Below are 25,996 nucleotides of genomic sequence, written 5' to 3'. Positions count from 1 at the left end.
GAGCTTCTGCACTCAGAAGGACGGAGTGTCCCCAGCAGTTTTGTCTAGCTGGGAGGCAGGGAGAAGCAGCCATCAGCCCTCTCGAGGCAGAGAGCCCCCCGTCTCGACGCCTGGTGCAGCAGAGGGGTGCACATGCTCAGCGAGCAGCCCCCCGGAGCCTGCCCACGGCCCGGCGGCACCCAGAGCCCCCGTGGGACAAAGCAGGGCGCCAGGACGGGCCTCAGGCTGGAGCGCCCCGGGAAGCGGAGCTGGGCTGGCGGCCGCGCACAGGGACAGGCACCGCCTCGGCCCTTCCTCCCCAGACCCACCAGTGCCTGAGCAATCCTGCAGTGCGGAACACTCGGGAGGATTTTCTCACCTCCCTGCCTGCTCCGGCCCTCAGTCTGCGCCCGGAGAGCCAGGGATTACACAGCGTAACTTTTTAACCCAGCTGCTGGCCCTGCGGGCTTTCAAACCTGGCACACGGAGGGGAGGGGGAGGCTTCCCCACCCCTGAACCGCGTCCAGCCCGCTCCAGCGCCAAACGCCGATGAACTTTGCTTTTGGTGACAAACTTCAAAAATTTACCTCGCCACCATAAAAATCAGGGGAAGGAGGAAGCGTCGGGTACTCACTCAGTGGGTGCAAGAGCCTCGGGACAGAGGCTGCCCACAGCCACGGTGCTTCCGCCCCGGGCTCTTTTGCGCTAAAGATCAGAGAAAACAGCTGAGCCCCAGCGCTCCGGACAGCTTCTTGAGGGAACAAGGCACCAAACTCCGCACAGCCCGGACGGGCTCGTACCCGGAGCCCTGGAGCCGGCGCTGGGGACGGTCAGGACGCGGGGCCGCACCTCGTCCCTGGCTCTGGTGCAAAGGGAGCAGCCAGCAAATAACCGAACCATGGAACCCGGTCCCAGACAGGCCGCCCGCCCTTCCCAGCGCCGCCCAAGCTCTTGCTTTTGAGTCTTTCCCGAGGAGTCGGGGGCCCCCGCGTCCCCAATTTCCAGGACAACCCGGCCCTCCCCCGCCTACCCCCACGGAGCCGCCGAGGTCCGGCCGCGGGCAGCGCCAGCACCCGCCTGCGGCTGCCGGTGCCCGGTGCCGGTTCGGCTGCGCCCAGCACGGGCGGTGCCGACGATCGCGGCCTGGCGACCGCTCCCGTGACACACATCCCCCCCCCCCCCCCCCCCCCCAAGAGCCCGGTGCTACCGGTAACGGCACCGCAGCGTGCGCGGCGGCCGCTTCCTCGCGGCCGGGGCACGGGGGTTCCACCGGGCGGCCTCGGCCCCGCGGATCAACCGCCCCGGCCCGCACCGCTCCGAGGCCTGCGGGCCCGGGCCCGGGCAGCGCACGGGGCCCCGGAGCGGCCGCTCCACCCCCCGCGGCCGCGCGGTGGTGCGGCCCGGTGAAGGTGACCTTCACCGGGGCTCGGTGCTCGCCGCTCCGCCGGGACGGGCCCGTCGCACGGCGCGACCGGTCCCCCGCCGCTTCCCCCGGCTCGACCTCGCCGGTACCCGGAGCAGCGGCGGGAATCACGCGTCCCGGCCCCGCTGCGACCGACGCGGCCTCCGGCAGCCAGCGCCTCCCCGGGGACGCGACGGCCCCGGCGGGGGCTGCGCGGAGCCTCCCTGAGCCGCTGAGCGCCCGCCGCGGCCCGGCACGCCTTCCCCGCGAGAAACGGGGGTCCCTGGGCCGGGGAGCGGCACACCGGGAGCCCAGCCCCGCGGCGGGGCAGGCCGGGGTGTCCCCCAGAGCCGCCGAACTTGTCAGAACCCCCCCAAACCCCCGCCGCTCCCCCGGCACCGGTAAAAGGAGGCGACGGGCCTCCGGTCCCCACCAGGCCCAGCCCGCGCTCCCCGCCGCAAGGCCCCGACCCCCGGTTCCCCCCCCCTCACCATCCTCACCACCCTTACCGGGGCGCTGCCGCGTCTCCGCCGGCCTCCTACCGCGGGGACCCGGTTCTTGCTGCTCGGCGGCCGGTGCGGCGGCCGGTACCGGCATTTCGTCCGCTTTAATGACCATGGGGGCCGCCCCGCGCCCGCCCGCCCGCCGCGAAGGACAGCGCCGCTCCGGCCCCGCGTGGTGCCGCGGCCCCGCGCGCCGCTACGGCAGCCGGTAGGGGCCAAACTTCCGCGGGCGGCCGCCGCCAACGCCTTAAAGGGGCCGCGCCGCCACCGCGCAATGCACACCCCACACACACACACACACACACCCCCCCGCGGCACCGGGCGGCCCGGTGGGCCGCCCGGTGCCGCGGGGGGGTGTGTGTGTGTGTGTGTGTGTGCGGCCTGTGGAGGCCCCGCAGGCCGCGGTGAAGCTCACCGGCCGCCTTCGACCTTCCCGCAGGCCACAAGGTCGCCGGGAGGACAGGCCGGGTGTCTCCGGGGTGGGGGGGGGGTCCCCTTGTCCCCCCTTGGGCTGTTTCGCAGAGAAGGCGCGGAGAGAAGCTTTGCAAAGCTGCCGTTTTACCCCAAGTTGGGGGGCGGAGGGGGGAGCTGGGGGGACACAACGGCACCCCCCTCTCAGGAGCAGGGGATGGATGGACGGGGATGGACCCACCGCCCCGGCTCCTGGACAGCCAAGGAGCTCGGAGATCCCAGACGGGTTTGGGTGGGAAGGGACCTTACAGCCCACCCAGTGCCACCCCCTGCCCCGGGCAGGGCCACCTTCCGCTAGCCCAGGTTGCCCAAAGCCCCGTCCAACCTGGCCTTGAGCCATTCCAGGGAGGGGGCAGCCACAGCTGCTCTGGGCAGCCTGTGCCAGGGCCTCACCCCCCTCACAGGGGAGAATTTCTGCCTCAGATCTCATCTAAATCTCCCTCTGACAGTTTAAAACCGTCACCCCTCGTCCTGTCCCTCTCCCCTTTCCCACACCCCCTTTGAGCCCTGGGAGGATGCTCTGAGGTCTCCCGGAGCTCTGGAGGGGCTCTGGGTGCTGTGGAGGGGCTCTGGGTGCTGAGGCAGGGGCCAGTCCTGGGGCTGGAAGCAGAGATGCTCACGGTTTGTGCCTGGAGGTGCCAGGTGCTGGGGCAGGACAGTACAACCTTCTGGAGATTTCAATCTCTTTATTAAGGCATATGACAACGACTGCTAAAGTACAGCTCCATACTCTAGTCTCTGGGTATTAACAGGTTTTGAAAAGCGCTTGGTTGAAAAGCAACGTTGACATTAACATCGTCCTGGCGAATAATGGTGTCATGTTGTAAAATGAACATTCGGATAAAGCAGAGCAGTGTCAAACCTTTGGCCTCCGTCCCGCCGCAATGGTTCTTCCCAGCACGAGGCACAGGGTCTTATTGTTCTCAGCTGAGCTTCGCAAACTCAGCCAAGGAGAATATTTTTGTTCCAATAAAATCGCAGCTGCTCTGGGACCAGGGGTGCACCCAGGGGTGCTTCCCCCCCAGTCCCCCTGCCAACCCCCCCCCCCGGGGCCCCAAGCACAGCTCTGGCCAGGCAGAGGTGACGTCCCCACGCAGGGAGGCCTGTCACACCCTCGCCAAGGACTGGGATGACAGCGACCTTCTGCGTGACCTTGAAGCACCGAGCGAATGCAGATGGTGCGGGTCCCTGCAGGGCCGAGGGGCTGCGGCTCAGACCTTACCCGCGTCCCCCGGGGCGACGGGGCTGCTTTGTCACACTTAGAGACTGGGCCAGTAGTCTCATTCCTGCCATAACTGCGAGGCCAGGAAAGGGGGATCTCTTGTTGGAAGCCACAAGATCCATGAAATCTATCGGGAAGAGGCAGGAGGCGTCTCCGGACCCGGGGAGGAGCGGGTGCCACCCGGCTCCGTGCTGGCTGCGCTTCTCACCCTCACGCCGGCGACTTCGCCACCCTGCTCCTGCCCGAAGGCACGAGGGGGGGCCGGGCGCAAGGAAGGGATCTGAGGCGGTGACGCGACCGGGTGCGACGCTCCGCGTCCCCCTGCCCACGGGTGCCGGCCCTCCGCCCTCTGCAGCCCTCGGGCAGTGCTGGCAGAGAGGAGGCAGAGGCAGAAACCCAGACTGGGGAGCAAAGGGCAGCTCTCCCCGGCCAGGAGACGTGGCACTTTTATCTTTGTGCTTTTACAGGCCGCGCTGTCTGGCGGGATCCTCCGCGGCTGCCGTGCTCATCGGTCCCAGGTTTCTCCGGCTCGCCCGACATGGCACAGCGGCACTGCTGATCTTATCCACAGAGTGAGGCAACCGACGGACAGGAGGGAGTTTTCTCTCCTCTCCTATCGCGTTCCCCGTAGGACTTGGCAGCCAGGCACTGACAGTGCAAGAGGGTGACAAGAACAGGCGTGCACCGAGGCGGCCGGGGCGTCGCTGCAGCGAGACTGGCTCAGCGGGCTGCCGGGAAGCCAGGGCTGGTGTTCCTGCGAAGGGCAGGACGCCTCGGCCCCACCGGGGCGGCAGCAGCCAGCTCACAAAGCAGCACACGAGGGCCCCGAAATGTTCACTTCGGTCCCAAAAACGAAAGCCCGCTGGTGTGCTGCTGGTTTACCCTCCCGGCGGGGAGAGCGAGCTGGGCAGCGCTGCCGCTGCTCTGCCTCCTGGGAGCTGATCGGGGGAAATCTGTGCGCCGAGACGCGCCGTGCGGAGCAGGGCAATCCCTGACCGCCGCTGGCTCCGAGGGAGAACACCCCTCAGCCCCTCTGCCCCTCAACCCCGCTTCCAGTGAGGCGGTTTGCAGAAAGCCCTGGGCTCTGCCTCAGGCAAAGCCTCCCCAGGGCAGCAGGATCAGGCCCCGCCGACACTCTGCGCGGTGCCGGGCAGCAGCAGCGGGCAAGGCCGTGCAGCCTCCTGAGGGGCTTTCGGCCCTCGCAACAGGGACGGGGAGGACGCAGCCAGGAGCGCTCGGATTAGCCCCAGCAAACACATTCAGAAAATATGGCTTTGTAATCAACAGGGTCAAGAGGGAGATCTTCCCGACCAGGCTGCCCGAGGTCAATATAAGCCAGGGGAGCGTGCGGACGGGCTCTGCCACCCGGCTCGGCCACAGGCACATCTCCTCGCCACTCGCCCCCGCCTGCTGCAAGGGTGCACAATTTCAGACGTCGCTTTCTCAGAGAGCATCAGGAAAAATAACAAGGAAAAAAGAGATTAGCAAACCCAACACCAAATCCACAGCCTCTGTCGAGCTGCGCAACGCAAGGGGGGTGCTGAGGAGAGGTGCCCGATGCAGAAAGCTCTCGGCACGTAAGATGCTGTTTAAGAATCGAGGGTTATTGCTGCGTGCCCGTCCCCATCGCGTCGTTCAGCTTCAGGAGGCGGCGCCGGGCACCTCCTGGTCCACAGAGCCCGCGGGTGCTGGCGGCTGCGCCCCTCGCGCTGCGCAGCAGGTGGAGGCGCGGGGCAAAGCCGGGGGCACCCTCTGCGCTCCCGGGGAGCCCCGCAGCTCGGCTGAACACACCTCCAGATCCCCGGGACACCTCAGGGGCTGGGGGCTAGCTTGGTCCGAGACCAGGGGGGCCTGCACGAGCCCCCTGCCCAGGGAGAGGAGGGCAGGCACTGCCCAGGCCCCCCGGGGCTGGCTCTGGCTAACGCAGCCTGCTCATTAAAAAATAGGAACGCTGTCTTTTTGTTCTTTTTTTTTTTTTTTTTATCGTTTTGATCTCTTCGATCATTTTATATAAATACAAAGATTAAAATAATTTATCTCAACATCATTTCTATTACAATCATACAGTGTTTTCCCTTCAAAACAAGTGCGTCTATGTATATATATATATAAGTGTATATATAATATCTCTAGAGCTTCCCTCCCTCCCAAGAAAAGCAGCAGTGACTGAAGCAGGTACAGCACGCAGGAGCTGATCCTTCCCGCTCCGAGGAGAGGGCACCAGGGAAAAGCACAGGGCTCACCCCGACAACTCCTCTCCAAGCACATTACGCTGGCACAAAGGGGGGGAACTGGGGTGCTCCCTCTCCATCCCTTTGGGAAACGACCCCCCCTCGCCTGCACGTCCAAGGGCTGCGGGGCTCAGGGCCTGCCCAGCTGCCCGCAAGCACCAGGGAGCACCGGGAGCGGGGAGAAGCAATGGGGGGACTGGAAATGAGACCAACTCCTTGAGCAAGCTGCTAATTAGTGGTGAAGAGGAAAGGATCCTGCAGCTCAGACAGGGTTGCTTCATTTACATACTAGGCACTAAAAATGATGATTGCTGGGAAGGTATTTACACAGAAGAAGGATCATACCTCTCCCTCCCCTTTTCAACGCTCAGGTCAGCCATCAACACCATGACCTTATCACGGATTTTATCATAAAAATGCAACATAGTCTATCAGGATTGTCTAGGAAGGAGAGGGGAAAGCAGCTGTGCACACCACAGCGAAGGGAACAGCCAAACGGCGCGGGGACACCTACAGCCCTCCCGCACCTTGAAAGAGAACAGGGACAAACCCCCGGCAGAACCTCTCCGAACCTGAGAGAAACGGCGATGCCCGAAGGCCCAGCGGCCCCGGGGAGCGGGCGGCCGCGAGTTCGAGGCAGCACAACTGGCCCCTGGCTGCCCCGCAATGCCTCGGGGGGGTGGGCAGCAGCATGGCCCCCCCAGCACACCCTGCTCACCCCCGGGCTGGGGCATGGCAGAGCCCGGCTTAAATCCCTCTGCAACGGGGAACGGGTGGGACGTGTCCCATCACCCAGAGCCGGGCTCGGGGCTTTTCTCCCTTGTGCATCTGCAGGTGCTCACCCCCCCACGGCCCCCACACCCCTGCCTGCCTGGGGAAGGCACTTTGGGCAGGGGATCTGCAGCCTGGGCATGTGGGTGCCCTGCCTGGGCTCCTCGCAGCCTTCCGCGGGGTGGGGGACAGTCAGGGTGGGCAGGCAGGAGCCGGGGGGGGCTCTGCCGGACTCGGCACCCCCGAGGCAGCAGCTTCGGATGCATCAGGGGCTGCCAAAATTTCCTGCTCAAGCTTTGCCTTTGCCCCCGGGAGCTGCACACCCCCACAGGGCTTCAGCCGAGGCGACCGCTGGCTGCGCCCACCTGGGGGGGATCCCCAGGCTTGGCTTTGCTGGGCTTCTTCCCAAAGCCAGGGGTGCATTAGGGGCCACAGCGGGAGAGTGGCGGGGGGCAGCCCTCGAGGGAGCCCTGGGGGAGCAGGAGGGGTCTCACCCTCCAAAGCCTGACTATTCACATCACAGCCAAAGAACGGGGACAAAAGCTGCTGCTGTCCGTCCTGCTCGCGCAGCTCGTACGCTCCGGGGGTGGATGTTACCACCGAGCTGGCCTGGGACTGCTGCGGAGAGCCTCGTAAAAGCGTTTGAATATAGTATATAAATATTGAACTACAAAAATAGACACCTCTGACTGCACGGGCGCGCTGCGGGTGAGCTCGGGCAGGCTAAGCCCGACCGGTCTACGTGGGGATGTTTTTGAAGATGTTTCAAACTGAGCTGGAAGGAAATGGTGTCCGATGGCGGCCCGCAGCGTCCTCCTGCCCCCGCAGCCGGGCCAGCCAGGGCTGGCAGCCAAAGCGCCGGGGCCAAACCTGCCCCTCGGTGTTGTCCGGAGCAACACGGGTCCCACTGGTGCCCGAGCGGCGAGACCTTCGCCCTGCCCGGCCGCCGGAGCCCTGCGCTCCTCGGAGGCGGTGGGGGAGGACCGAAGGGCTGCGACAAACCCAGACCTGGCAACGGATGCGACCGAGACCCGAAATGCTGGAGCCGAGATGAGACCGGCTCGGCGCGGGGGTGAACGGCAGCCCGGTTCCAGCAGCGCGTGGGGCAAGGCTGCAGCAGGCGCGGGGCCGCAGGGGTGTCCGGCGGAGCCTCGGCCAAGTCCTGCGTGTAGACGGAACGTGGGGAAATCCGAAATCCGCGTTAGAGACGGCCGAGCCGCTGCGCCGGGGAGTGTGGGCCTCGGAGCTGGCTGGCACGGTGGCACCGTTCCCTCTCTGGCACCCGCGGGACCGACTGTCCCTCAGCTGCCTGTGTCCCCGAGGACCTTCCTGGGGACGTCTGGGGCTCTCCCCAGCCCGGCCGTGGCGTGGCGGTGCCCGAGGCTGAGCTCACCCCAAGGCCTGTGCCGCACCGGGCACACCCCCACCTCCCGGCACCCCCGGCCGGGGAAAACACACCCAGCGTCCGCTCCGAGGGGCGGCAGCAGCAGAAGACCTTCTCGTTCCAAGAATGCTTTCTGATTTTTCCTCTCTCTCTCTCTTTCTTTCCTTGGAAGCTCTGGACAGGCACTCAGCCCCCTCCGCAGCCCCGCTGCTGGGTTGCCCGCCCGCCCCGCAGCGCTGCCGGCGGCCCCCCCAGCTCAGACCCTTGGGGCAAGGGGGACCCTCCCCGGCTGCCCGCGGGCAGGAGGTGTGAGCAGGGCATCGCTTTCCGCTGCCCCTTCCCCTCCGAGGGGACGGGGGGAAGCAACCTCGGCCGGCGCCCACCCCGGTGCCGCCGGGCTCAGGCCTTCCCGGCCACGCCGCCCGCTCACTGCCTACTCCCGGGGGGCACCGCGGGGGCCAGACCCCTGCCTCTTGCCGGGATCACCCTTGGCCGACCTGGACCTGGCCACCGGCTCCTGTGCTGGCTGCCGGGGAGGCCTCTGTGCCCGCGGGGCCGCGGTGGCACCGGCCGTGGCGTGGGCTGGCGCCGGGGGCTCTGTCAGCGGGTGCTGCGGGGCGTGCGGCCGCGCCGTGTAGAGGAAAAGAGCCGGGTCGGGCATGGCATCGTGCTCCTCCTGCGCGGGGTCCCGGGGGTGGGCCCCATCCCCGGGCGGGCGGCGAGCGTGCGCCCTGTGCCCGCGGCGCCGGGGCCTGCCCTCGGGCGGGGGGACGGCGAGGGGCAGCTCGGGGGGCAGCCGCTTGCCAGCCCCGGGGCCCGGCAGCCGCTGGGCTGTGGCGTGCAGCTGCAGGGAGAGGTAAGCGGCCGCCTCCGTCTGCTTCTGCAGCTCGGTGTCGAGGATGGTGACGCGGTGGCTCCGCCGCTTCAGCTCCTCCAGGAACCGGCGCTCCTTGGTGCGGAGGCTGGACCTCAGCGCGGCCACCAGCGTCTCCTTGTGCTGCAGCTCCTTGCGCAGCTCCAGGTTGTCCTTCTCCTTCTCCTGCAGCTGGGCCTCCATCGCCCGGCACTTCTCCTCCAGCTCCTGGTCCAGTTCATCTGCAAGGCCGAGGCACAGAAGGGGGTCAGGGGAGGCAGTGGGGGCTCAGCCCGGCAGGGCGGCCTCAGCCCACGGCTCCCGGCGGGTCCCCCACGCTCCCAACACGGCTCCGAGGGCACACGGACACACGGCCAGCGTGTCCCAGCAGCACCATCAAGGCTGAGCGGGTGCTTTTTGGAGCCGGGGGTCCAAAACTCCCTTTCCCAACGCGCCGCAGGCCGGGGAACCCTGCCAGCCCTGAGCAGCGATGCTGCGGCGCTGCGGCGGGGAGCACCCGGACGCGGGGGGAAGCAAAGGCAGCTTCAGCGGAGGACGCCGTTGCCATGGAACCTGCCGCCTCTGCCTCGCCGCGGCCTTGTGCTGCGGTTTTAGAATTTTCCTGGGTAACCCATTTTTCACCCTGAAATGACTCTGAAGGTGCACAGAGGGCACATACGGGCTGTAAGAGCAAAGGAAACGCTCTCTGCGTCCCCTGGGCCGGGGGCGGGCAGCAGCTCAGAACACCTGTCCTGGGCCAAAACGCGCTGTCACCTCCAGAAGGGCAGGCGTGCTGCTGCGTGGGGGCTCGGGGCTCGGGGACTGTGGCTGCTGCACCCGTGACCGGCTGCACTCCCCACGCTCAGCCCCGGGAGGTGTTGGGGACACCCTTGGAGGGGACTCGTCCCGCTGGAGGGTGCGAGGCGGCAGCCGGAGCCGCCGGCACGGGGGATTCGCACCCTGCGGGGACGGGGCTGAGTGCCGTGGGCAGCGGGAGGGCCGGGGTGTGCCTGAGCCCGACACGGGGGCACGGGGGGGCCGGGCCGCGCTGACGCACCCCCCCTGCCCGCGGCTGGACCCCTGCCCCCAGCCGGCCCGGCCGCAAGCTCCTGCCCCAGCCCTTGGTGGGGTGCAGGGAGGGGAGCGGACGCTCCCTGGGCACCCGCCGGCGCTCAGCCCTGCCTGCCCGGGCCTGCTCCCGCTGCCTGCAATAATCTGCTTTTTACGATACAATTTGCAACCGCTTTACAGCCTCAGCTCCTGAGTGTCTTCTGCAGAGGAAAAATGCTTTCTAATGAGATCTTAAGGGAGGCAGCCGCACACAGTAATTATAACATGAGTGGCATTCGAAGAGCAATCATCTGATGGCATCTTAAATTAGGTGGTTGCCCCATAAACGTGGCAGATGTGATCCTACTCTCTGAACTGTTAGAAGGCTGAAGGACGGGCAGAGGCCTGCGGGTGGGACTCGCTGTGCGTGACAGCGTGTGACGCACCGGTGGCACCCGGCGGGCTGGACGCCAGGACTCCCCCCGCAGCGAGCCCCCCCGCACGGGGAAGGGACCCCGGGGCTCGGCGAGGGGGGAACGGGGGTCTCCTGGGTGCTGGGATGGGCTGAGAGACCCGGGGCCGGACCCCCAAATCCCGCCAGAGCCGGCTCTGGGCTCGGCGCCAGGGACCGTTTCAGCTTCATCCGCGGGATGGAGGAGGAAGAGGAGCCGAGCTGCTGACAGAGCACCCCCTGCCCGCCCGGCTGCTGGGGGGACGGGGACGCGTCACTCGGAGCCGTGCAGTGGCATCTGCCGGCCCGCGGCAGCAGCATGGCCAGGGTGGTCTCAGCCCGCGGTGCCCGGGGCAGGGGCAGGACGGGGCCCGAAGGGACACCCCGGGGACACCCACACGCACCCCGTCCCCAAGGGGCAGTGGACGGAGCCCACCCAGGGCTGCTGGCTTTCACGTGCAAAACCTTCCTGAGGGGCTGCCCCTGCCCTCAGCCCGACTGTCCCCTGCAGACAAGGTCCACATCCCCTCCCTGGGTGGCCCCAATGGGCCCCCTCTGGCCGCAGGCTCTTGGGGTGCCCCCCCCACACTCCCCCTTATCTCGTGCACAAACCTGAGCTCTTACCTTGCTTGCGAGCTTCCAGCTCTTTTGTTTCCAGGTCGTGGGTGAGCTCTGGAAGAGAAATCAAACGGGACTGAGAAGGAGCATCTCACCCATCCCGCATGCTCCCCGTGTCCCCCCCGCTCCCCGCCAGGGCACCGGCCATCACCGCAGCTGTGGCTCTGCCTCTGCCCAGCCCACGCTGCCAGCGTGGCCGTCTTGGAGCACCAGCCACAGACTGAGGCAAAAATACAACGATTCTGGCAATTTCTACACTGTTAAGCAGCCTCGGGTCTGGCATCTGCCACAGGGCCTGCCCCGCAGCGGAGGGGCAGCCCCCGTTTCTCTGGCAAGGCCTTTTCTTTTTCTCAGAGAGTTGCAGAACCATTTTTGGTGCTTTAAATCAGGACAAAGAGCAGAGCAATGGGCTGAAAACAGGCCAAAGTGTAAGCTGCCACCCAAAGTCTTTCATCATTTACTGCTTCCAGGCCGATCTCTGCCTCTGCACGTGGCGCCAGCGGGACGGCCCCGGCCCCGCACGATGTGCCCGCGGGAGGACGCTGCCCGGCTCCGGAGTCAACACGTAGCTCCAGAATCTCAGCGGCCACGGGTGCAGGGATCTCCCTGGGGAGCCGGAGCTGCTGGTTGTGGGACGTGACTCCTCGGGGCCGCGGGCTGCGTCCCTGCGACTGTCCCCTCTCTGGAGGGGGTGGCAGAGCTGCGGGGCCGGGAGCCGGGTGCGGGGGATGCAGTGTACTAGTAGCCATGGTTAATGATTAACGCGGTCAAGAGCGATAAGAAATTCATAAGGAATAGGCTTTGATCTCCAAACCCTAGAAAATAGGTAGAACGTCCTGGACGATCAAGAGAACGGCTGGGATTGTGCTGAGGATGAGTTATTTGACAAGCTGGCACGGCGACTATTCCATTACTTGGCAACAAAACTCATTCTTGAGCGTCCTAAGGTGAGCTACTTCCATCATACTACTAAAAACCACACCCACAGGTCCAAGAGACCCCTGCCCAGCTTAAGACCCCTCCCCTCAGCGTGCGTAGTAGTAGAAGCCTTATGCAAGCCAAATAATAATTGTATGTTAATCACTAACCCATCAGTATCTAACAGGCGTGTTTGGAAAAGCACTAACCTCTGTTTTTTGCGTATAAAAGGAGCGTGAAAACCTGCGGTTGGGGTTCTTGACTGGTGGAAAAGTTCCCCAAGCACCCAGTCCTGAATAAATAGAGGAATCCTGGTGAGCGTGTTAGGATGGGTCACTGCACACCAGGCCCCCAGCTGCAGGCAGAGCTGCCCTGTGCCCGTGCTGCACCTCCAGCCCCAACACGCTGCCTGCTCCCTGCCTGCACTCTGCCTAGCCCTGTGCTACAAAACCAGCTCACAAAAGGCAGCGAGGGAGGGAGCTCGGGGACTTGCTGGAGTTCACTTTCCCCTGCACACTCTCACAGACCATCTCTTCTGAATTAATTGTCAGCCCACCAAGCCACCAGCAGCTCCAAGAGGAGGAGAGGAGGAGCAGCAGCAGCGTTCAGTTGTTTTGGGGCTTTTTCTTCCTTGAAAATGAGTTCAAACGGTTAATCTTTGCCCTACATTTTTCTTTTAATCTGCTTTCCTGCTGACTCTAATCCTCATCACTGCCATCCTTCTGAAACGAAACGCTTGGCTCAGCCTGCTCTGCCCGTCTGTCTTGGGAAACAAATCTGTAGTGAGAAGGCAGAAGTAACTGAGAAGGTAATGCAGTTTCTGGAAAGCTTTCAGCTCTCCCGACTGCCCCACTGGAAATCAATGGCAACTGTGGTATTCTGCTGAAGCTAAAACAATAGGTTTGGAGTCTCGGATATATTTGAAATGAGAACTAAAGCAGTTGCCCATTTCCAAAGGGGATATCGCCGTGCTGAGCCAGCGCAGGGCACGGGGACGATGCACACCCCGGGGTGCCAGCTCCTGCGCTGGGGCCACGGGGGCTGGTGAGAACCTGCCCCAGGACCGTCCCCACGACCCCCGAGGGGCAAATCCAGGGGTCACCACCCGCAGGGCTCCCCGAGGCCCCGGGCCTGAGCGGCAGGTGGGATACAGAAGTGCTGGTGCCACGACGTGTGAGGGTGCGGAGGGCCTGTCGGTGCAGCCCGGCCGGGCAGCTTTGGTGCCCATCGCCCGTGGGGATCCCCCCAAAGCCCACACGGGGATCCCCCCAAAGTCCGCCCTGCTCCTGGTACCCGCTGGCCGTGACACTGCCCAGCAGGCGATTACAGCCCCGAGGCTTGAGTTCATCTTCCAGTAAAAGGAGAAGAAGAAGCAGGGGGGGCATCGCCAGTGGGGGCGCCTCGGGGAGACCCAGGGGACAGCACCAAGGTTTAAGGCCCGAGCCGGCAGCTCCAGGGCTGGCGGTGCAGCTCCGCGGGCCGCAGCGGGGGAAGCGCTGACTTACCGACCCCCCTGGTGCAAACAGCCCCCGCAGACCGTCGGCAAAGTCACCTGGACACCCAGCAGGGGCTCCCCGAGACGCAGCATCACACACCTCGCTGGCGAGGATGCGGCTCCTCCGGTCACACAGTGCTGTCGCTCGGCCGCACCGGGAAGGAGATGGCTAATAGCCAACTGTGCGACGGGCCCATTCCTGCCCCGGGGGACTCCGAACCCCCCAGCCCGATTTAGGCACGAGAACTCCGCTGTCTCGCCCCTCTGCAGAGGCCGTGAAACAACGAAACGGAACAGCAAAGGCTCGGAAAGGATGGGGAAAACCAGACAACGCTATCAACGCAGACATGTCTTTGTTTCCCACGAATCAGGGAGGAGGAGAGGCTGGAAGACAAGGAGTGATTAGCTACAGCTGAATTATTGATGAGGGAGAGGGCACAAGTTGGAATGAGTTTCAGTGGCAGGCAGGAGGCCGGGGGGGCCAACGCTTTTGCTGAAGGGGAGGGTGACATGGCCACAGAGGGGCTGTGACTGGGGGGCTGGCGGCCGTAAAAGAGTAACAAAATATAAACGAGAAAATCACATTTCCTCCTGTTCTGAAAGTGGCCGTGGCACAGTCTCATTCGCCCCTGTTACAGGCAGCGTTCAACCCTCTTCTTTCCCCTTGTCTGCCGGTACCTGGGAGACATGATGATCTACTTTTACATTTTCATCACCAAAATACCTTTGTGGGCATGGAGCAGGGGAGGAGAAGGTGGAACCATCTTGCTGGCTAATGCCGGGTGCTGCCCTTTCCTTACACCGGTGAACCCCTCAGGGGAGCGACCGCTGCAGCCAAACGACTGCAGGGAGCAGGAACACGCAGCCGGGGAGCGCGTGGGGCTACCGGCGCTAATCCGTGTTCAGAAGTGTGCCCTGAGCACGGCGTGCAAGCAAAGGGAGAGGGTTTTAATGATGGATTATCAGCACAGCCTCCTGTCTTACCGCCCGCCCGGCCAGCTGATGCCCAGAATGCTCTGGTTCTCCAGGGTTGCAGCTGGAGGAAGCTCTGGCACCCGCTGGCAGAGGAGCGATCTCAGAGGGTTTGGCCCACGCCAGATTTGGTGGCCACATGGTGTGGTCTGGGAGGGGCTGGCGGTGCCTGGGGCCAGGGGTTCGGGCTGAAGGGGATGGGGATCCCCTGATCCCCCACCCAGCAGGATCCCCCGTGGCTGGGCACTCGCCTCCTCCGCGTCCTGCCGAGGGACCATCCCCGGGCCCCGGGGTGTCAGCGAGGAGCTTCCCTGCCCGGCGTGCTCCCGCTCCCCGGCGCTCACCTGAGCAGTGCTTCTGCAGGCGGAGGATCTCCAGGTGCAGGTCATGGAGCAGCTCCATCTGCTCCTTCTTCAGGAAAGCGATGTGCCGCTGCACGCTCTGGATCTGGTGCTCCAGGGACATGGTCTCCATCGCAACCAAACTCACCGTCCAGGCCTGCGGGGAGCGGAGACGGCTCGTGATGAGACACGCAGCAGAGCCCGGGGCTGCCGAGCCCTGTCCCTGCGAGGGGCAGAGCCTGCCAGGTGCAAGGGGGGTGACTGCTCTCCTCCAGCCCTTCCGCGGGGACGCGGCTGCTCTGCTCGGCAGAGCCCCAGGGAACGGCCCCCGAGCCCCCCCCACCGCCCCGCCACTCCCGTCCGACCTGCGCTGGGGCTGGGCGGCTCAGAGGCTGCGTGAGCAGAAAACGCTGCTGCACGGACCCTGGCATCCGAACAGCTCGTTTCTATTTTGAATTTGGCCCTAGGAAATGTTTTGTCAGCGAGCAGGATTGCATCTGGGACAGGATTGCTCCCCGCAGTCCCCAGGTGGGAGTTGCACCAGCGATGATTTTGGCTCTCACTTGACAAGCCGCATATTACGAAGTGGAAACTGCAGCGAGAGATCCAACACATGAATACAACATGCTCTGTCTAACCCCATCAGTGCTACGTGGTAAAGAGACTCATATTGTCTTCCAGGAGAAGAAACATCTTCCCTGGTAATTCGGCCGGCAGACAAGAGCTGCCGTCAGTCCTGCGCCGGGCGGCTCGGCCGCGCTGGGGTCCGTCACCACGTGTTAATTAACGGCTTCAGCGAAGCAGCGGCACGAGCTGCCTACCTGTGCCGCTGCACCAGGGAGATAAAAATAAACCCCCGAAAGAACCCTTAATCCTGGGAAATACCATTCCCCGTGGGTGTGGGATCTGTTCTTACGCCCCGCGCCCAGCCCAGGCCGGGGTCAAGCTGCAGCAGACGGAGGGGCAGTGCCGCGGCGCGTGGTCCTGCCCCGGGGACGCTGCTCCGTTCCCTCCCTCACCCCCGACTGACCTCAGCTTTCCTCCTCTAGAAACTCCGGAACGGAGCTGTGGCTCGTCTTTCAGGACGCTCACGGATAATTCCCGCAACCAAACCCGAATCAAACCGCGCTGAAGCTCGTTCCCACAGTAAGCGACCTTGGCGGTGCCACCAGCTCAGACCTTGCCCTTGCCAAAGCCTCTCCGGAGTCAGGAAATCCTCAAAGTCAGGTCTCCGCTCTCCTACTATTTCATGAAAGGGGGGGTTGCAGCGAGACTCCAAACTGAGGGGATCAGCGGCTGCCCTGGCCCCCCCCCGGGGTAGACCCCCCCACAAGGGCCTGGCGCCTGGCTCCCACGGGGGGTTTCTCGGCTGCGATGCCCCCGAGGCGGCCGGTGCTGAGGGCTTTGGGGAGCTCCGGCGCTGCCGCCCCTCTCCTGCGGCCGGTGTGGGGTGTGCTGGGAGGGAGCGGGGGGGTACCCCAACTTGTGACGCTGGCGCTGCGCAGGCGGGGTGGTCAGAGGCGGCTGCAGCACCTGACTGTCATGGAAATAAGTAGAAATGATAGAAATTGTGTTCTCTTGCGGCTGCTCCTTCTTGAGGGGGTCAGACCAAGCTGGGGGGGGTGCTGGGGGCTGGCCTGACCGTCCCCTGCGGAGGGCTGGCTCGGGGCTTGGGACGGGGTCTGCAGCCTGGGGGGGGTCTGCCCTCGGGGTCTCTGCAAAAAGCCTGAAATAAGAATACTGGGTGATGGGAACCGGCTTTGGCAGATACGGTGGATTGTCAGTGGGGTTTTCTCATGTCCCAGAGAGACATTTCTGGAGGGAAAAGAATGAAATGTTGAGTTTGAGGATGGCTCTGCTCTCCAGGGAGAGAAGTGCTCCAAACAATCACCCCGAGAATGTGATGGGAAAGCAGGAAAAAGGCTGGAGCGGTACATGAAAGTAACCGATACAAAGGTCCTGCTTCTGATTTAAGGTGCTTATTGTGGGAGGTAGGATGTGTACCGGCTTAAAGCTCCCCGGTGGAACGGTGTCAGGCAAGGGGGAAGAGCCCTGGCCCGGCCTGGCTGAAGGCAGGGACAGCACGGGCACGCCCCGGGACCCCGGGGACCCGCAGACCCCCAGGGATGGGCATTTTAAAATGGAACCAGGGCAAAAAAAGTAATCTTGCTCCAGACTTAACTCCCTAATCATCCCTGTCCCTCTGAGCGGCAGGACGAAGATTTTGAAGGCTTGTCAGTCCCACAGCCTCTCCTGACAACACCGTAACGCGCAGACAAGAGTGTCGGCATCCGCCCTCTGCACCACGAGCGCCGGCGGCCACGGGGGCTCGGTGAAGGTGTGGGGGGGCGCGTGTCCCCGCGCAACACCCACAGAAGTTACCGGGCATCTGCCACGGGGCAGGAACACGCAGGACACGGCGGCACATCCCCCTGTGTGCCGGGCTCTGGAGCAGCATCTGGATGGGCCTTGTGGCACCTCATCTCGGGAAACGTCAGAAAGTAGGTTGGACGGAGCCCGGGGGATATGTAGTGCTATTTTCAAGCACTTTGTTCTGTCTAGTTGCAGTGCCTTTAGTAGAAATGGCTGCAAATTTTCCACTGAACTTTCCCTCCTTCCTCTAAATAGGAAATTACCCCTTTTTACCACTGAAAATATCTCCCTTTAAAAATAGTTTCCTTTAAGAATGAATAGTTGATAAACATCAAGCTGTAAAGAAAGTCAAAGAAAAAAAATTCTGGAATTGAGATCTGCTTGTTGCCTCTGATTTGGCAGATAAAAAGCCTGCATAATTTACCTGGGCATGGGGCGGAAAAAGAGTCTGTTTCCAAAGCTGCAATGGGAAATCCTTAGCGGGTTAGGCTCAGCTTTGCCTCTCCAACGCGACTTTCACCGTTGCCCTCCAGCAAGAGCTCCCAGCCCATGGCAGGAAGGGCAGAGGGTCGTGTCTGGGGGGCAGCACCTCACAGCTCCTGCCCCCCCCAGACGTGGCCAGTCTGTGGCAATGGGGAGATCCCCCCCACGCCCCTCACAACCCCGTCGCAGGTCAGGATGCCGGAGCTGGTAACGGCGCTGCAGTTTAGTGCCGAGGCTTCAGCAGCCGCCACGAGCAGCTCGAGCGTCTTGATGTCGCCCGAAGGCCGCGGGGGAGCTCTCGCCTGGCCCAGGCTGTGCCCCCCATTACCCCGGAGGGTTTCAGAACTGAACTCCCAACAACTGGTGTCTTCCCTCCATTGCTGCTGAAGTCGAGCAGCAGCTGGAGCCTTCGGTCACCTCACGCAGCCCCGTCACTCGGCGCGCGCTGGGCGTTAGCGGCTGCCGCTGCGGCTGGTTTGACCCTTACCGGGCCACCGCATCTGGTAACGCCAGAGCTCCCCACGTCGAGGGCATCCGAGCACCCAGCGAGGGCCGATGGCCACATTTCCCAGGGGTGAAGGAAGGCTGGAACCGTCAGCCCGAGCCAAAGCGCAGCGCTGGGGGCTGTCGCTGCCAGGAGCCTGCGCAGCAGCAGGTCCCCTCGCCCCGGCCTCGCCGGCGGGACTGCAGGACGGGACCAGCTCGGCTCCCTGCCCTGCTGCTGGGGCGGTTTTTTCTCTTAACCAGACTCATTCCCACCCGCCAAAGCAGCCGGTGGTGGAAACCTCCGCAGTGACCACGTACTCTGTGGCTCTGAGGAGTGATGGGTGAGGTTACAGCTAGTGAAAGCAACGTCATTCACAATAACAGCCAAGGTAAGCGATAGCCCTCTTTAGCCTGAAGGATGCTCTGCGTGCCTGTGCTCCAACACTCGCACACGTACGGGCTCACAGCGCTGGAAAGGGGCTGCGATCAGCCCAACAGCGGTTTCCAACCCCATCTGAAGGTGACGCCTACGGCCTGAGCTGCCCCTTCCCCCGGTAGCGTGTGGCTGAGCAGCTCTCTCCAGCTTCGGGCACCCACGGGGCTCTGCTCCATCACTGAGAGCTTTCCAGGAACACGTTTTCCTGCCTGGCCACACCAGATTTCGAGCAGAGGACTCGCAGGAGCTGCAGGACAGCCCCCAGCGGGGCACTCGGGACCAGATCTTCGGCTTTAAAAATGCACTTCCAATACCTTACCCCTCAGCTGCGGACTCACCTAGAGAGGCTGTGAAAGCGGAGGTGGCAAAGTGCCCGAGGAGTTAGAGGAGGTTCCCGGGGTGCTGAGCACGAGCAGCTCCCGGGAGACCACGTGAGTGCGACCCACTTGGGGGATATTCACCCCTGGCACAGGCGAGGACACTTCCCTGCTCTGCTCGGCCACCCCGGCCCTCGGCAGAGCCCCTCGTGCCCGACCGTGTGGGGTGCAGCGACGTGGGGCTCAGCCCCCTGCAATTCCCCATGCTGGGCAGTCGTGGGCACGACCTCGACTGCTGAGCCTTCCTGCGGGCCTGCCCCCACCTCCAAAACACAGTTTTTTTCCCCGCACTCCTTATCTTTCACCACACGACTACAGGACAAGGCGCGTTGGGGGTTCAAAGCGCTGTTGTAAGACCTCGGTGAGATTTGCAGTTGCATCCCAATTTATCAGAACCCTCATTTCACTAAAGGACTGGATCAGCCTCTTGAAGTAGCTACAACCAAGGATTCAGTTGTGAGTCTACCAAGAGCTGGTCTCCTTCGCACAGACAGATCATTTGAGAATTTGCTTCCAGGGCAAAACTACACCGAAGTCTGTTTAACACCCATCGGAATCCCGAGACTTTGACCCAAGAAACCCCCTCAGCTCCCGACGATGCGTCTGAGAGGCAGACACGGCACTGCATGTGCACAGACCCCCCCAACGCCGTCACACCGAGAGCCGGCCCTTATCCGCGGAATCCTTTTTCCCCATAAATGGTGAATTCAGGAGGAGTCGGAGGGCACAAACGGGCTTTGCAGGAACAGGTCGATAATTCGCCCCGCCGTGGCTGCCAGCAGCCCCCTCTCCATCACGTTAACACAAACGCAGGAGCAAACACCGACACAACTAGAAATCAGTTCTGCTTAGTGTTTGCCATCGCAGAGAATAAGAACCCAAACTTTGCAGCAAGGCCACGAAGCAAGTACGGCCTTGAATGTCAGGGAAAGAAGGCAGCAGGGAGTGAGAATCCGGCGGAAGGTCACGGAGGAAGAGGCAACGCCAGGAATAGAAACCAGAGGTGAAATCCGGGCCTGGGGGAAGGCAGCGGGGACCTGCCCCGGCCTCGCCCGCGGCCTCGCGGCCCCCGGAGCCCCGTCTGCTGCCCGTCACCTGCCAAACCCCGCTGAAGGGCAACACCCGCAGGGGCGCCGGTCTCCGGGTCCCCTGCTTCCTCCCCACGCCCCGCACACCGCGCCCGACCGGCACCCGGGGCCGAGGCTCCGCGGCCGCTGCTGGAGGCGAGGCCGAGCTCCCCCCCCGGCGCGGGGGGGGCCCGAGGGAGCAGGATTCGGCCCAGCCCCAACGCTCCGCATCATCCGCGCTCGGGGGGGCTGGGGGCTGCGCTCTCCGCCCCCCCCCCGGCTCCGACCTACCGACACTTCACCCCGCAGCTGCCGGCGCCGCCGGGTGGTTCCCCACGGGCTGCAGCAACTTCGAGAAGAGGCGCCGGGGGGGCCGTAGGCAACTTCTGGAGAGACCCCCCCACCCTTCCCTGCAGGGAGAGACCCTCCCCGGCTGCCCCCCCCCCCCCGCCATCCCCCGCCGAGCCCCGGGCCCTTACCTGGGGGGAGCGGCGGGGCCCCGCGGGCCGCTCGCTGGGGGTCATGGAGGGGGGGGCGCGGCGGGGCCGGGGCCGGGGCCGGGGTCCCCGCGCTGCCCGCGCTGCCTGCGGCGGCCCCGCCTCGCCCGGCCCGGCCCGGCCCCGCCGTAAACAGGCGGCAACGTGACCGGAACTGGGGAGCTCCGCGGGGCGGGGGGGCGGGGAGCCGCCACGGGGGGGGCGGCGGCGGCGGGGCCGCGGGGACCGGCCTCAGCGCCGGGGACATCCCACCCCTCCCGTGTTGGGGCCGGGGATGCGCTGCCCGACCCCCCCCCGGGCCCCGAACCCCCCCCCGGGCCCCGACCCCCCCCGGGCCCCCCCCGGCCGGGGCTCCGCTCCGCCCCCCGCCGCTGTCCGCGGTGCTGAAGCCGCAACCGGAGCCGCCGCCTCCGGCTCGGCCCCGCGGCGGGGGGGGGCTGCGGGCAGCGAGCGGGCCCGAAAACCGGGATCGGGCGGGGAACCGGGGGTGTGCTGGCGGTCTGGGGGTCTGCTGGGGAGCTCAGGATCTGCCGGGGAACCGGGGATCTGCCGGGGAACCGGGAATCTGCCGGGAAACCGGGAATCTGCCAGGGAACCGGGAATCTGCCGGGGAACCGGGGATCTGCCGGGAAACCGGGAATCTGCCAGGGAACCGGGATCAGCTGGGGAACCGGGGATCTGACGCAGAACCAGCAGCGTTCGTGTCCCCTGCGGGTTTTTCCCCGCGGAGGCGGCTCCCGGGGCGATGCGGAGGCAGGCGCGGGGGGTACCGGCCTCCGCCGGGCAGCCGGCGGGCAGAGCCGGCCCCAGAATTGCTCCCGGAGGCTCCGGCCGGGGAGGGGTGAGGGAAGGTTGTTTACTCATGCGGTTACTAATCCTTCATGCCCTTGTGCTTGTGGCATCCAGAGCAGCTGCGGCTCCAGCGATGACTAAATCCTCTGCGCCGCTTTAACGGCGGGGGGAGCTCCGCGGCAGCGGCCTGTTCCACCCGCGGCGGCGGCGGCGCAGGGACACGGGAGCGTCCCCCCGTGAGCCGCCGCGGGGCTGATCCCAGCCCTGACACCCCCTTGCTGCGGGCAGCCCAGGGCCCCCGCTCCGCTGAGGCTGCTCTCTTCGGGGTCTGTCTCTGGGCTGGGCTTCGGGGCTCTTCTAGGCAGAGTGAGTTTAAATTCACGCGAAAAGAGAAATTGTTAGATCGGGAGAAAAGGGGTGACCGTGAGGCCTGGGGTCTGCCCGTGCACACACAAGCGGCTGGGGGGGCAATGAATTATTCAGCCACTTCTGCTTAAGGCCCCATCCAGTGGCGTCGGGAGCTCCGAGGCTTCCTAACGCCCACCCGGCCACGCTGCCTCCTCTGCGGGGCCTTCCCCCAGCTTGGCGGCTCTGGAAAAAAAGAGTTCTTCCCCCAGTGACACCTTGGTAAGAGGTGACGGGTTCGTGTGTCAAGGAGGAGAGGGGGGACTTTCGTATTCGGAGGAGCGTCGCCCCACGAGGAGCAGCTCTCAGCCGTGTGTCACCAGCGGGTCAGCGCTTGCCAGGGCCTCGTTTGTCCCCCTCGGTGCGGTTCTCTGCGGGGGGCGCTGGTTTAGTGTCCCACCGTGTCCTCCCCTCACTCCTGTGCCCCCTGGAGTAGCAGCAGCTGCAGGCAGGGAGGTGGGGCAGGAGGGAGCGGTGACTTCCACCGGCTTTGGGCTATTTCCACCGGTTTTGCACTGAACAGGAGTCGACCCTGCCAACGATCGGCGTCTGGCGCTGGGGGACGGAGAGCTGCCGGGGGGCGAGGTCACGGCTCCGGGGTCCCCGCCAGCTCTGAGGGAAGGACGGTGGGGCTGCAGGGGCTGCGGGGGATCCAGCAGCGATGGGATGCAGGGGGTGCAGCAGTGATGGGGTGCAGGGGTGCAGGGGGTGCAGCAGTGATGGGGTGCAGCAGTGATGGGGTGCAGCGATGGGCTGCAGGAGATGCAGGGGCTGCAGGCAGCAGCTCTGTCGGGCGGGCTGGGCGCGGGCCGCTGCCTGCTGCGGGCAGCTCCGGACCGACACTGACCTCTACCGGCAGCGGAACAGGCAGCGGAACAGGCAGCGGCACAGGCAGAGGTACTGACAGAGGAACAGGCAGAGGAACAGGCAGCGGCACAGGCAGAGGTGCTGACAGCGGTACAGACAGTGGTACAGGCAGCGGCACAGGCAGAGGTACTGACAGAGGAACAGGCAGTGGTACAGGCAGAGGAACAGGCAGCGGTACAGGCAGTGGTACAGGCAGCGGCAGCTTGTGGAGCCTCCAGCGCCGGGCTCAGCCTGGCCGGGGATGGGCGGGGGGTGCTGGGTGCTGCGGGGGGGCAGAGCAGGGGCTCTGGCCGGCAGCGAGGGTCAGACAGAGCCCCCGGGGGTGTGCGGGTGTCTGGGTGCGGTGTAGGGGTGCAGAGGTGTCGCGTGTCCGGGGGTGCCGGTGTTTGCGCGGAGCCCTCACAGGCCGCAGCCCCGGTGCTTTGGGTGGGCAGGGGGGCAGCTGCGGGGGGGCCGGGGCTGGGGTTGGGGGGGGGGGGGGAAGGAGATCTGGGGGTGAGCCCCGGGCCTGCTGCGGCCTGTCCGTGACACCGGTCTGATCCCATCGTAGCTGAGATGTTTGTTGACGAGCTGCGGCGTCACTGGGGTTGGGGAAAGACCCTTAAGTTAACTAGTAGGGGAATTTCTGCATTTAATTTAAAAATGAGTTTAACTTTGCTTCAAATTTTATTTTTCAACCTAATTGAAATGTAGCCTCTGTGTGTGTGTCTTCTAATTGCTTTGAAGAACCAAATAAGAAGCTCCTTAAAATGACGGAGGGCTAAAAGCTGGAGGGTTTTGATAAATTTAATATTAGCTTAACATTTCCACGGGGACTTGGAAATATCAGACTTGCAGGGATATTTGCTTGAGCTAAGTAATGCAATTTGTCCTTCTGCAGAGGGCTGTTGCTCTGCCCAGCTGAGGGCTGCAGCGATGCCGGGGGCCGGGGAGCACGGCCCGGTGACGCCTGGCTGAAGGGGCCAAAGCTTTGGCAAATAATGGGCCAAATCTGGCAACCTGGCTCAGGCGTGCTGGCCTGGAGGGCGCCCAGCCGGGCTCAGCACAAAGGGGCACCTGGGAGGTGCTGGATGTGTTAGTATGTGCTATGTCAACACTCCAGCTTTTAAAAGTTCTCATTATTTCAGAACTCCTTTTTTTTAAAAAAAAAAAAAAAGGTTGGTTTTACTCTTTAAATCTCACAGGCCTGGCAAAACATACGTGTGCTGAAGCAGGGGTGGGGCAGTTCCTGGGCTCCAGGGGCAGAAGGGCAGATTCAGCCTCTCCTGTGCCCGCTCCTCTGCCCCCCCCGGGGTTGCGTTGCTGTTTCCCCCTGTGACCCCCCCGCCGCAGCCGCAGCCACCCGAGGCTCATGGTCAGGCCTGAGGCTCTCTCTGCGCTTGCAGGTGTGAAATTCAGCCCCACTCTCAGGCTCTGCAGAGCGGGGATCAGATTTTTTCGTCTGCCCTTGCCTCCCAATCTGGTCGTGAGCAGCATCGTTCCGGCGGAGCTGGTGCCTGCGGGTGACAGCCCCGCGCTGAGGGGTGAGCTCACTGGCTGCCTGGCTCGGTAAAATACAATAGATCAACAATTTCCTGCTCATCGTTTCAGCCGAAGCATCCAGCTGAGGACCGAGCTCAGAGCCGCCAGCTGCCACCCGGCAGCAGGGACGCAGCACCAGCTCCCAGCCTTCAGCCCCCCATCATGGGACGTCACGCCCAGAATTTGGGACCCCCCAGGCCGACACGGCACAGCACCCCGCTGCTTCCCCAACGCCCCCAGATGTGTTTGGGCCCTACAAGAGTGGGACTCCAGAGTTACCAGTAATAGTGTTTGCTTCGGCAGTTCACGTCACTGGATTGAAGCGGAGCTGTTGGAACGTGGGGGCAACGCCTGGGTTTGCTGAGCTGCGAAATTAAGTTCTCAGAGGTTGGAAAAGTTGGGGTTTAGGGCCAGAACATCACTGCTGAGAGACAGCTTTCGGTGTGATTGGAAGCTCCTTGAAGTAGTGATGTCTAGACACGCTCCCAGTCTGTTTCCTGAGCACTGTGGTGGCCCAAACACCCGCGAGGGCTCTGGGGGTGACCCCGGGCTCGGGCAGGCGGCAGGTTTCACCTCCAGGTCCGTGGGGGATGATTTTCCCTCGGTGTTCCCAGACCTCGCCCAGGCACCTTCTGCTGGGCTGGCTGGTGGTTCCCAGGGGTGAGCAGGGACGGGCGGCAGCGCCGGGGCTCGGCTGGGCGGGGGGAGCCTGGCTGGCAGGACCCCGTTTCTGTGGTTATTTCCACCGGTGACCGTTCCCGGGGACTTTGGCTCTGACCGACTCGGAGAGGCGGGGGGGTCCAGCTACGGGGGGGAGACTCCGCTCCCACCATGAGCTCTGTGGAGCGGGGCTGGAGACGGAGCCTCGGTGTGCACCCCAGCACCCCCCCACCCCATCACCCCCCCTCCCCATCACGCCCCCCCCCAGTCACCCCATCACCCAGCACCCCCCACCCCATCACCCCCCCAATCACCCCATCAGCCCCCCACCCCCCCACCCCCTCGCCCTTCGGGGCTGCCCCGGGGGGAGCGGGCATTGCGTAAGGCTTTACATAACAAGGGAGGGTGATTTGCCCCGTCCCCCCCGCCCCGCCCGGCCCGGGTCCCCCCCGTCCCCCCCCCAGGTTCCGGAGGAGGCGGGAGCGCGCAGGAGCCGGCGCAGCCGCCCCAGCCCCCCCGGGGGCCGGTGTCCTGCTCGGGCGCTGCCCGTCGCCGGGCCGGGCCGGGCCGGTTGGCAGCGGGGGTTTGCCGGTGGGGAACCCCCCTCCCGGCCCCCCCTCGGCCCCGCTCCGCTGCGGGACCCCCCCGCGCTGCGGCATGGCCTCGGGCAAGGCGGCGGGGGAGCGGCGCTGGGAGCTGGTGCGCTGGTGAGTGAGGGGGGGGGGGGCAGCGGGGGGGGGGGGGGAGCCCCGGGAGCTGGGGGCGGGGGGGGACGGTCCTGGGCTGGGGGGGGTCCCGGCAGATCGCCTGAGCGCTGCCGGCAGGCTCGGGGGGGGGGGGGGACCCCGGCGGGAGACCGGGGGAGGGGGGTCCCGGTTTGGTGGGGGGGGCTCCTAGCCCGAGGGGGGGGTCCCGGCTGCTGGGTCAGGTGAAGAGGGGAATCGCGGCCGGGGAGGGCTCCGGGTGGGGGGACACGGGGCTTAGCGCCGGCACCCTGCGGCCCCCCGGGACACCCCAAGGGCTCAGCATGGTCCTGGGCGTGGGGGTCTGGGGGGGTCCCAGCAGGGCGGCGGGGGGGGGCACATGTCCCCGGGCAGGGTGAGGGCGGTTCGGGGCTGCAGCTGCTGCGAGGGGGGGTCCGGCATGGGGGTCCAGCAGAGGTAGAAGAGTCGGAGCCCGAAGCGGGATCCGGCTGCGGGACGGGAGAAGCGGGGGAGCAGCGGGGGGGTTTGGGGGACCCGGGCTGTGTCGGGGGGTGAAGGGTGCGAGGCTGCTCCGGGCCTGGCCCGGGACCCGCTCCTTGCTGCCGGGGAGGGGGGCGCCCTCCGGGGGGGTTGTCGTCCCTTGTGCGGTCGGTCGGAGCTTGTGACT

At 64.9% G+C, this 25,996-nt stretch overlaps 3 protein-coding genes across 4 annotated transcripts in view; 1 reads left to right on the top strand and 2 right to left on the bottom strand.

Moving 5' to 3' along the window:
- CLUH (clustered mitochondria homolog) overlaps window positions 1-2,070 on the bottom strand; it is a 38,282-nt gene extending 36,212 nt beyond the window's left edge. The window contains exon 1 of the mRNA XM_074922550.1: window positions 1,891-2,070. Within this exon, the coding sequence (XP_074778651.1) occupies window positions 1,891-1,999 (109 nt within the window). The 5' untranslated portion in view covers window positions 2,000-2,070. The remainder of the gene's footprint in view (window positions 1-1,890) is intronic.
- Window positions 2,071-3,421: 1,351 nt separating this feature from the next.
- CCDC92B (coiled-coil domain containing 92B) lies at window positions 3,422-20,474 on the bottom strand. Its single transcript, XM_074922891.1, has 4 exons — window positions 20,363-20,474; window positions 14,665-14,818; window positions 10,942-10,989; window positions 3,422-9,058 (listed from the first exon to the last, which is right to left on the bottom strand). Exons 1-4 carry the CDS (start codon window positions 20,405-20,407, stop codon window positions 8,397-8,399), a joined length of 909 nt encoding a protein of 302 aa, XP_074778992.1. The 5' UTR covers window positions 20,408-20,474; the 3' UTR covers window positions 3,422-8,396.
- A 4,677-nt stretch (window positions 20,475-25,151) lies between these two features.
- Window positions 25,152-25,996, top strand: part of RAP1GAP2 (RAP1 GTPase activating protein 2) — a 71,634-nt gene continuing 70,789 nt past the window's right edge. For both annotated transcript variants that reach the window (XM_074922492.1, XM_074922491.1), the window contains exon 1: window positions 25,152-25,332. In XM_074922492.1, coding sequence (XP_074778593.1) covers window positions 25,283-25,332 — 50 coding nt within the window. In that variant the 5' untranslated portion in view covers window positions 25,152-25,282. The remainder of the gene's footprint in view (window positions 25,333-25,996) is intronic.

This window comes from Athene noctua, chromosome 19 (assembly GCF_965140245.1).
Source record: "Athene noctua chromosome 19, bAthNoc1.hap1.1, whole genome shotgun sequence".
In the NCBI taxonomy this organism is placed as follows: Eukaryota; Metazoa; Chordata; class Aves; order Strigiformes; family Strigidae; genus Athene; species Athene noctua.
The sequence above is the reverse complement of the archived record's forward strand: the minus strand, read 5'-3'. Positions and strand labels throughout refer to the sequence as shown.

Coding starts and splice junctions, on each gene's coding strand:
- CCDC92B (XM_074922891.1), bottom strand. CDS start 20,407: ATGACCCCCAGCGAGCGGCCCGCGGGGCCCCGCCGCTCCCCCCAG. Junction 14,819..20,362: donor GGCCCCGCCGCTCCCCCCAG/GTAAGGGCCCGG, acceptor CGCTCCCCGCAG/GCCTGGACGGTGAGTTTGGT. Junction 9,059..10,941: donor GCTGGAAGCTCGCAAGCAAG/GTAAGAGCTCAG, acceptor TCGGCCTTGCAG/ATGAACTGGACCAGGAGCTG.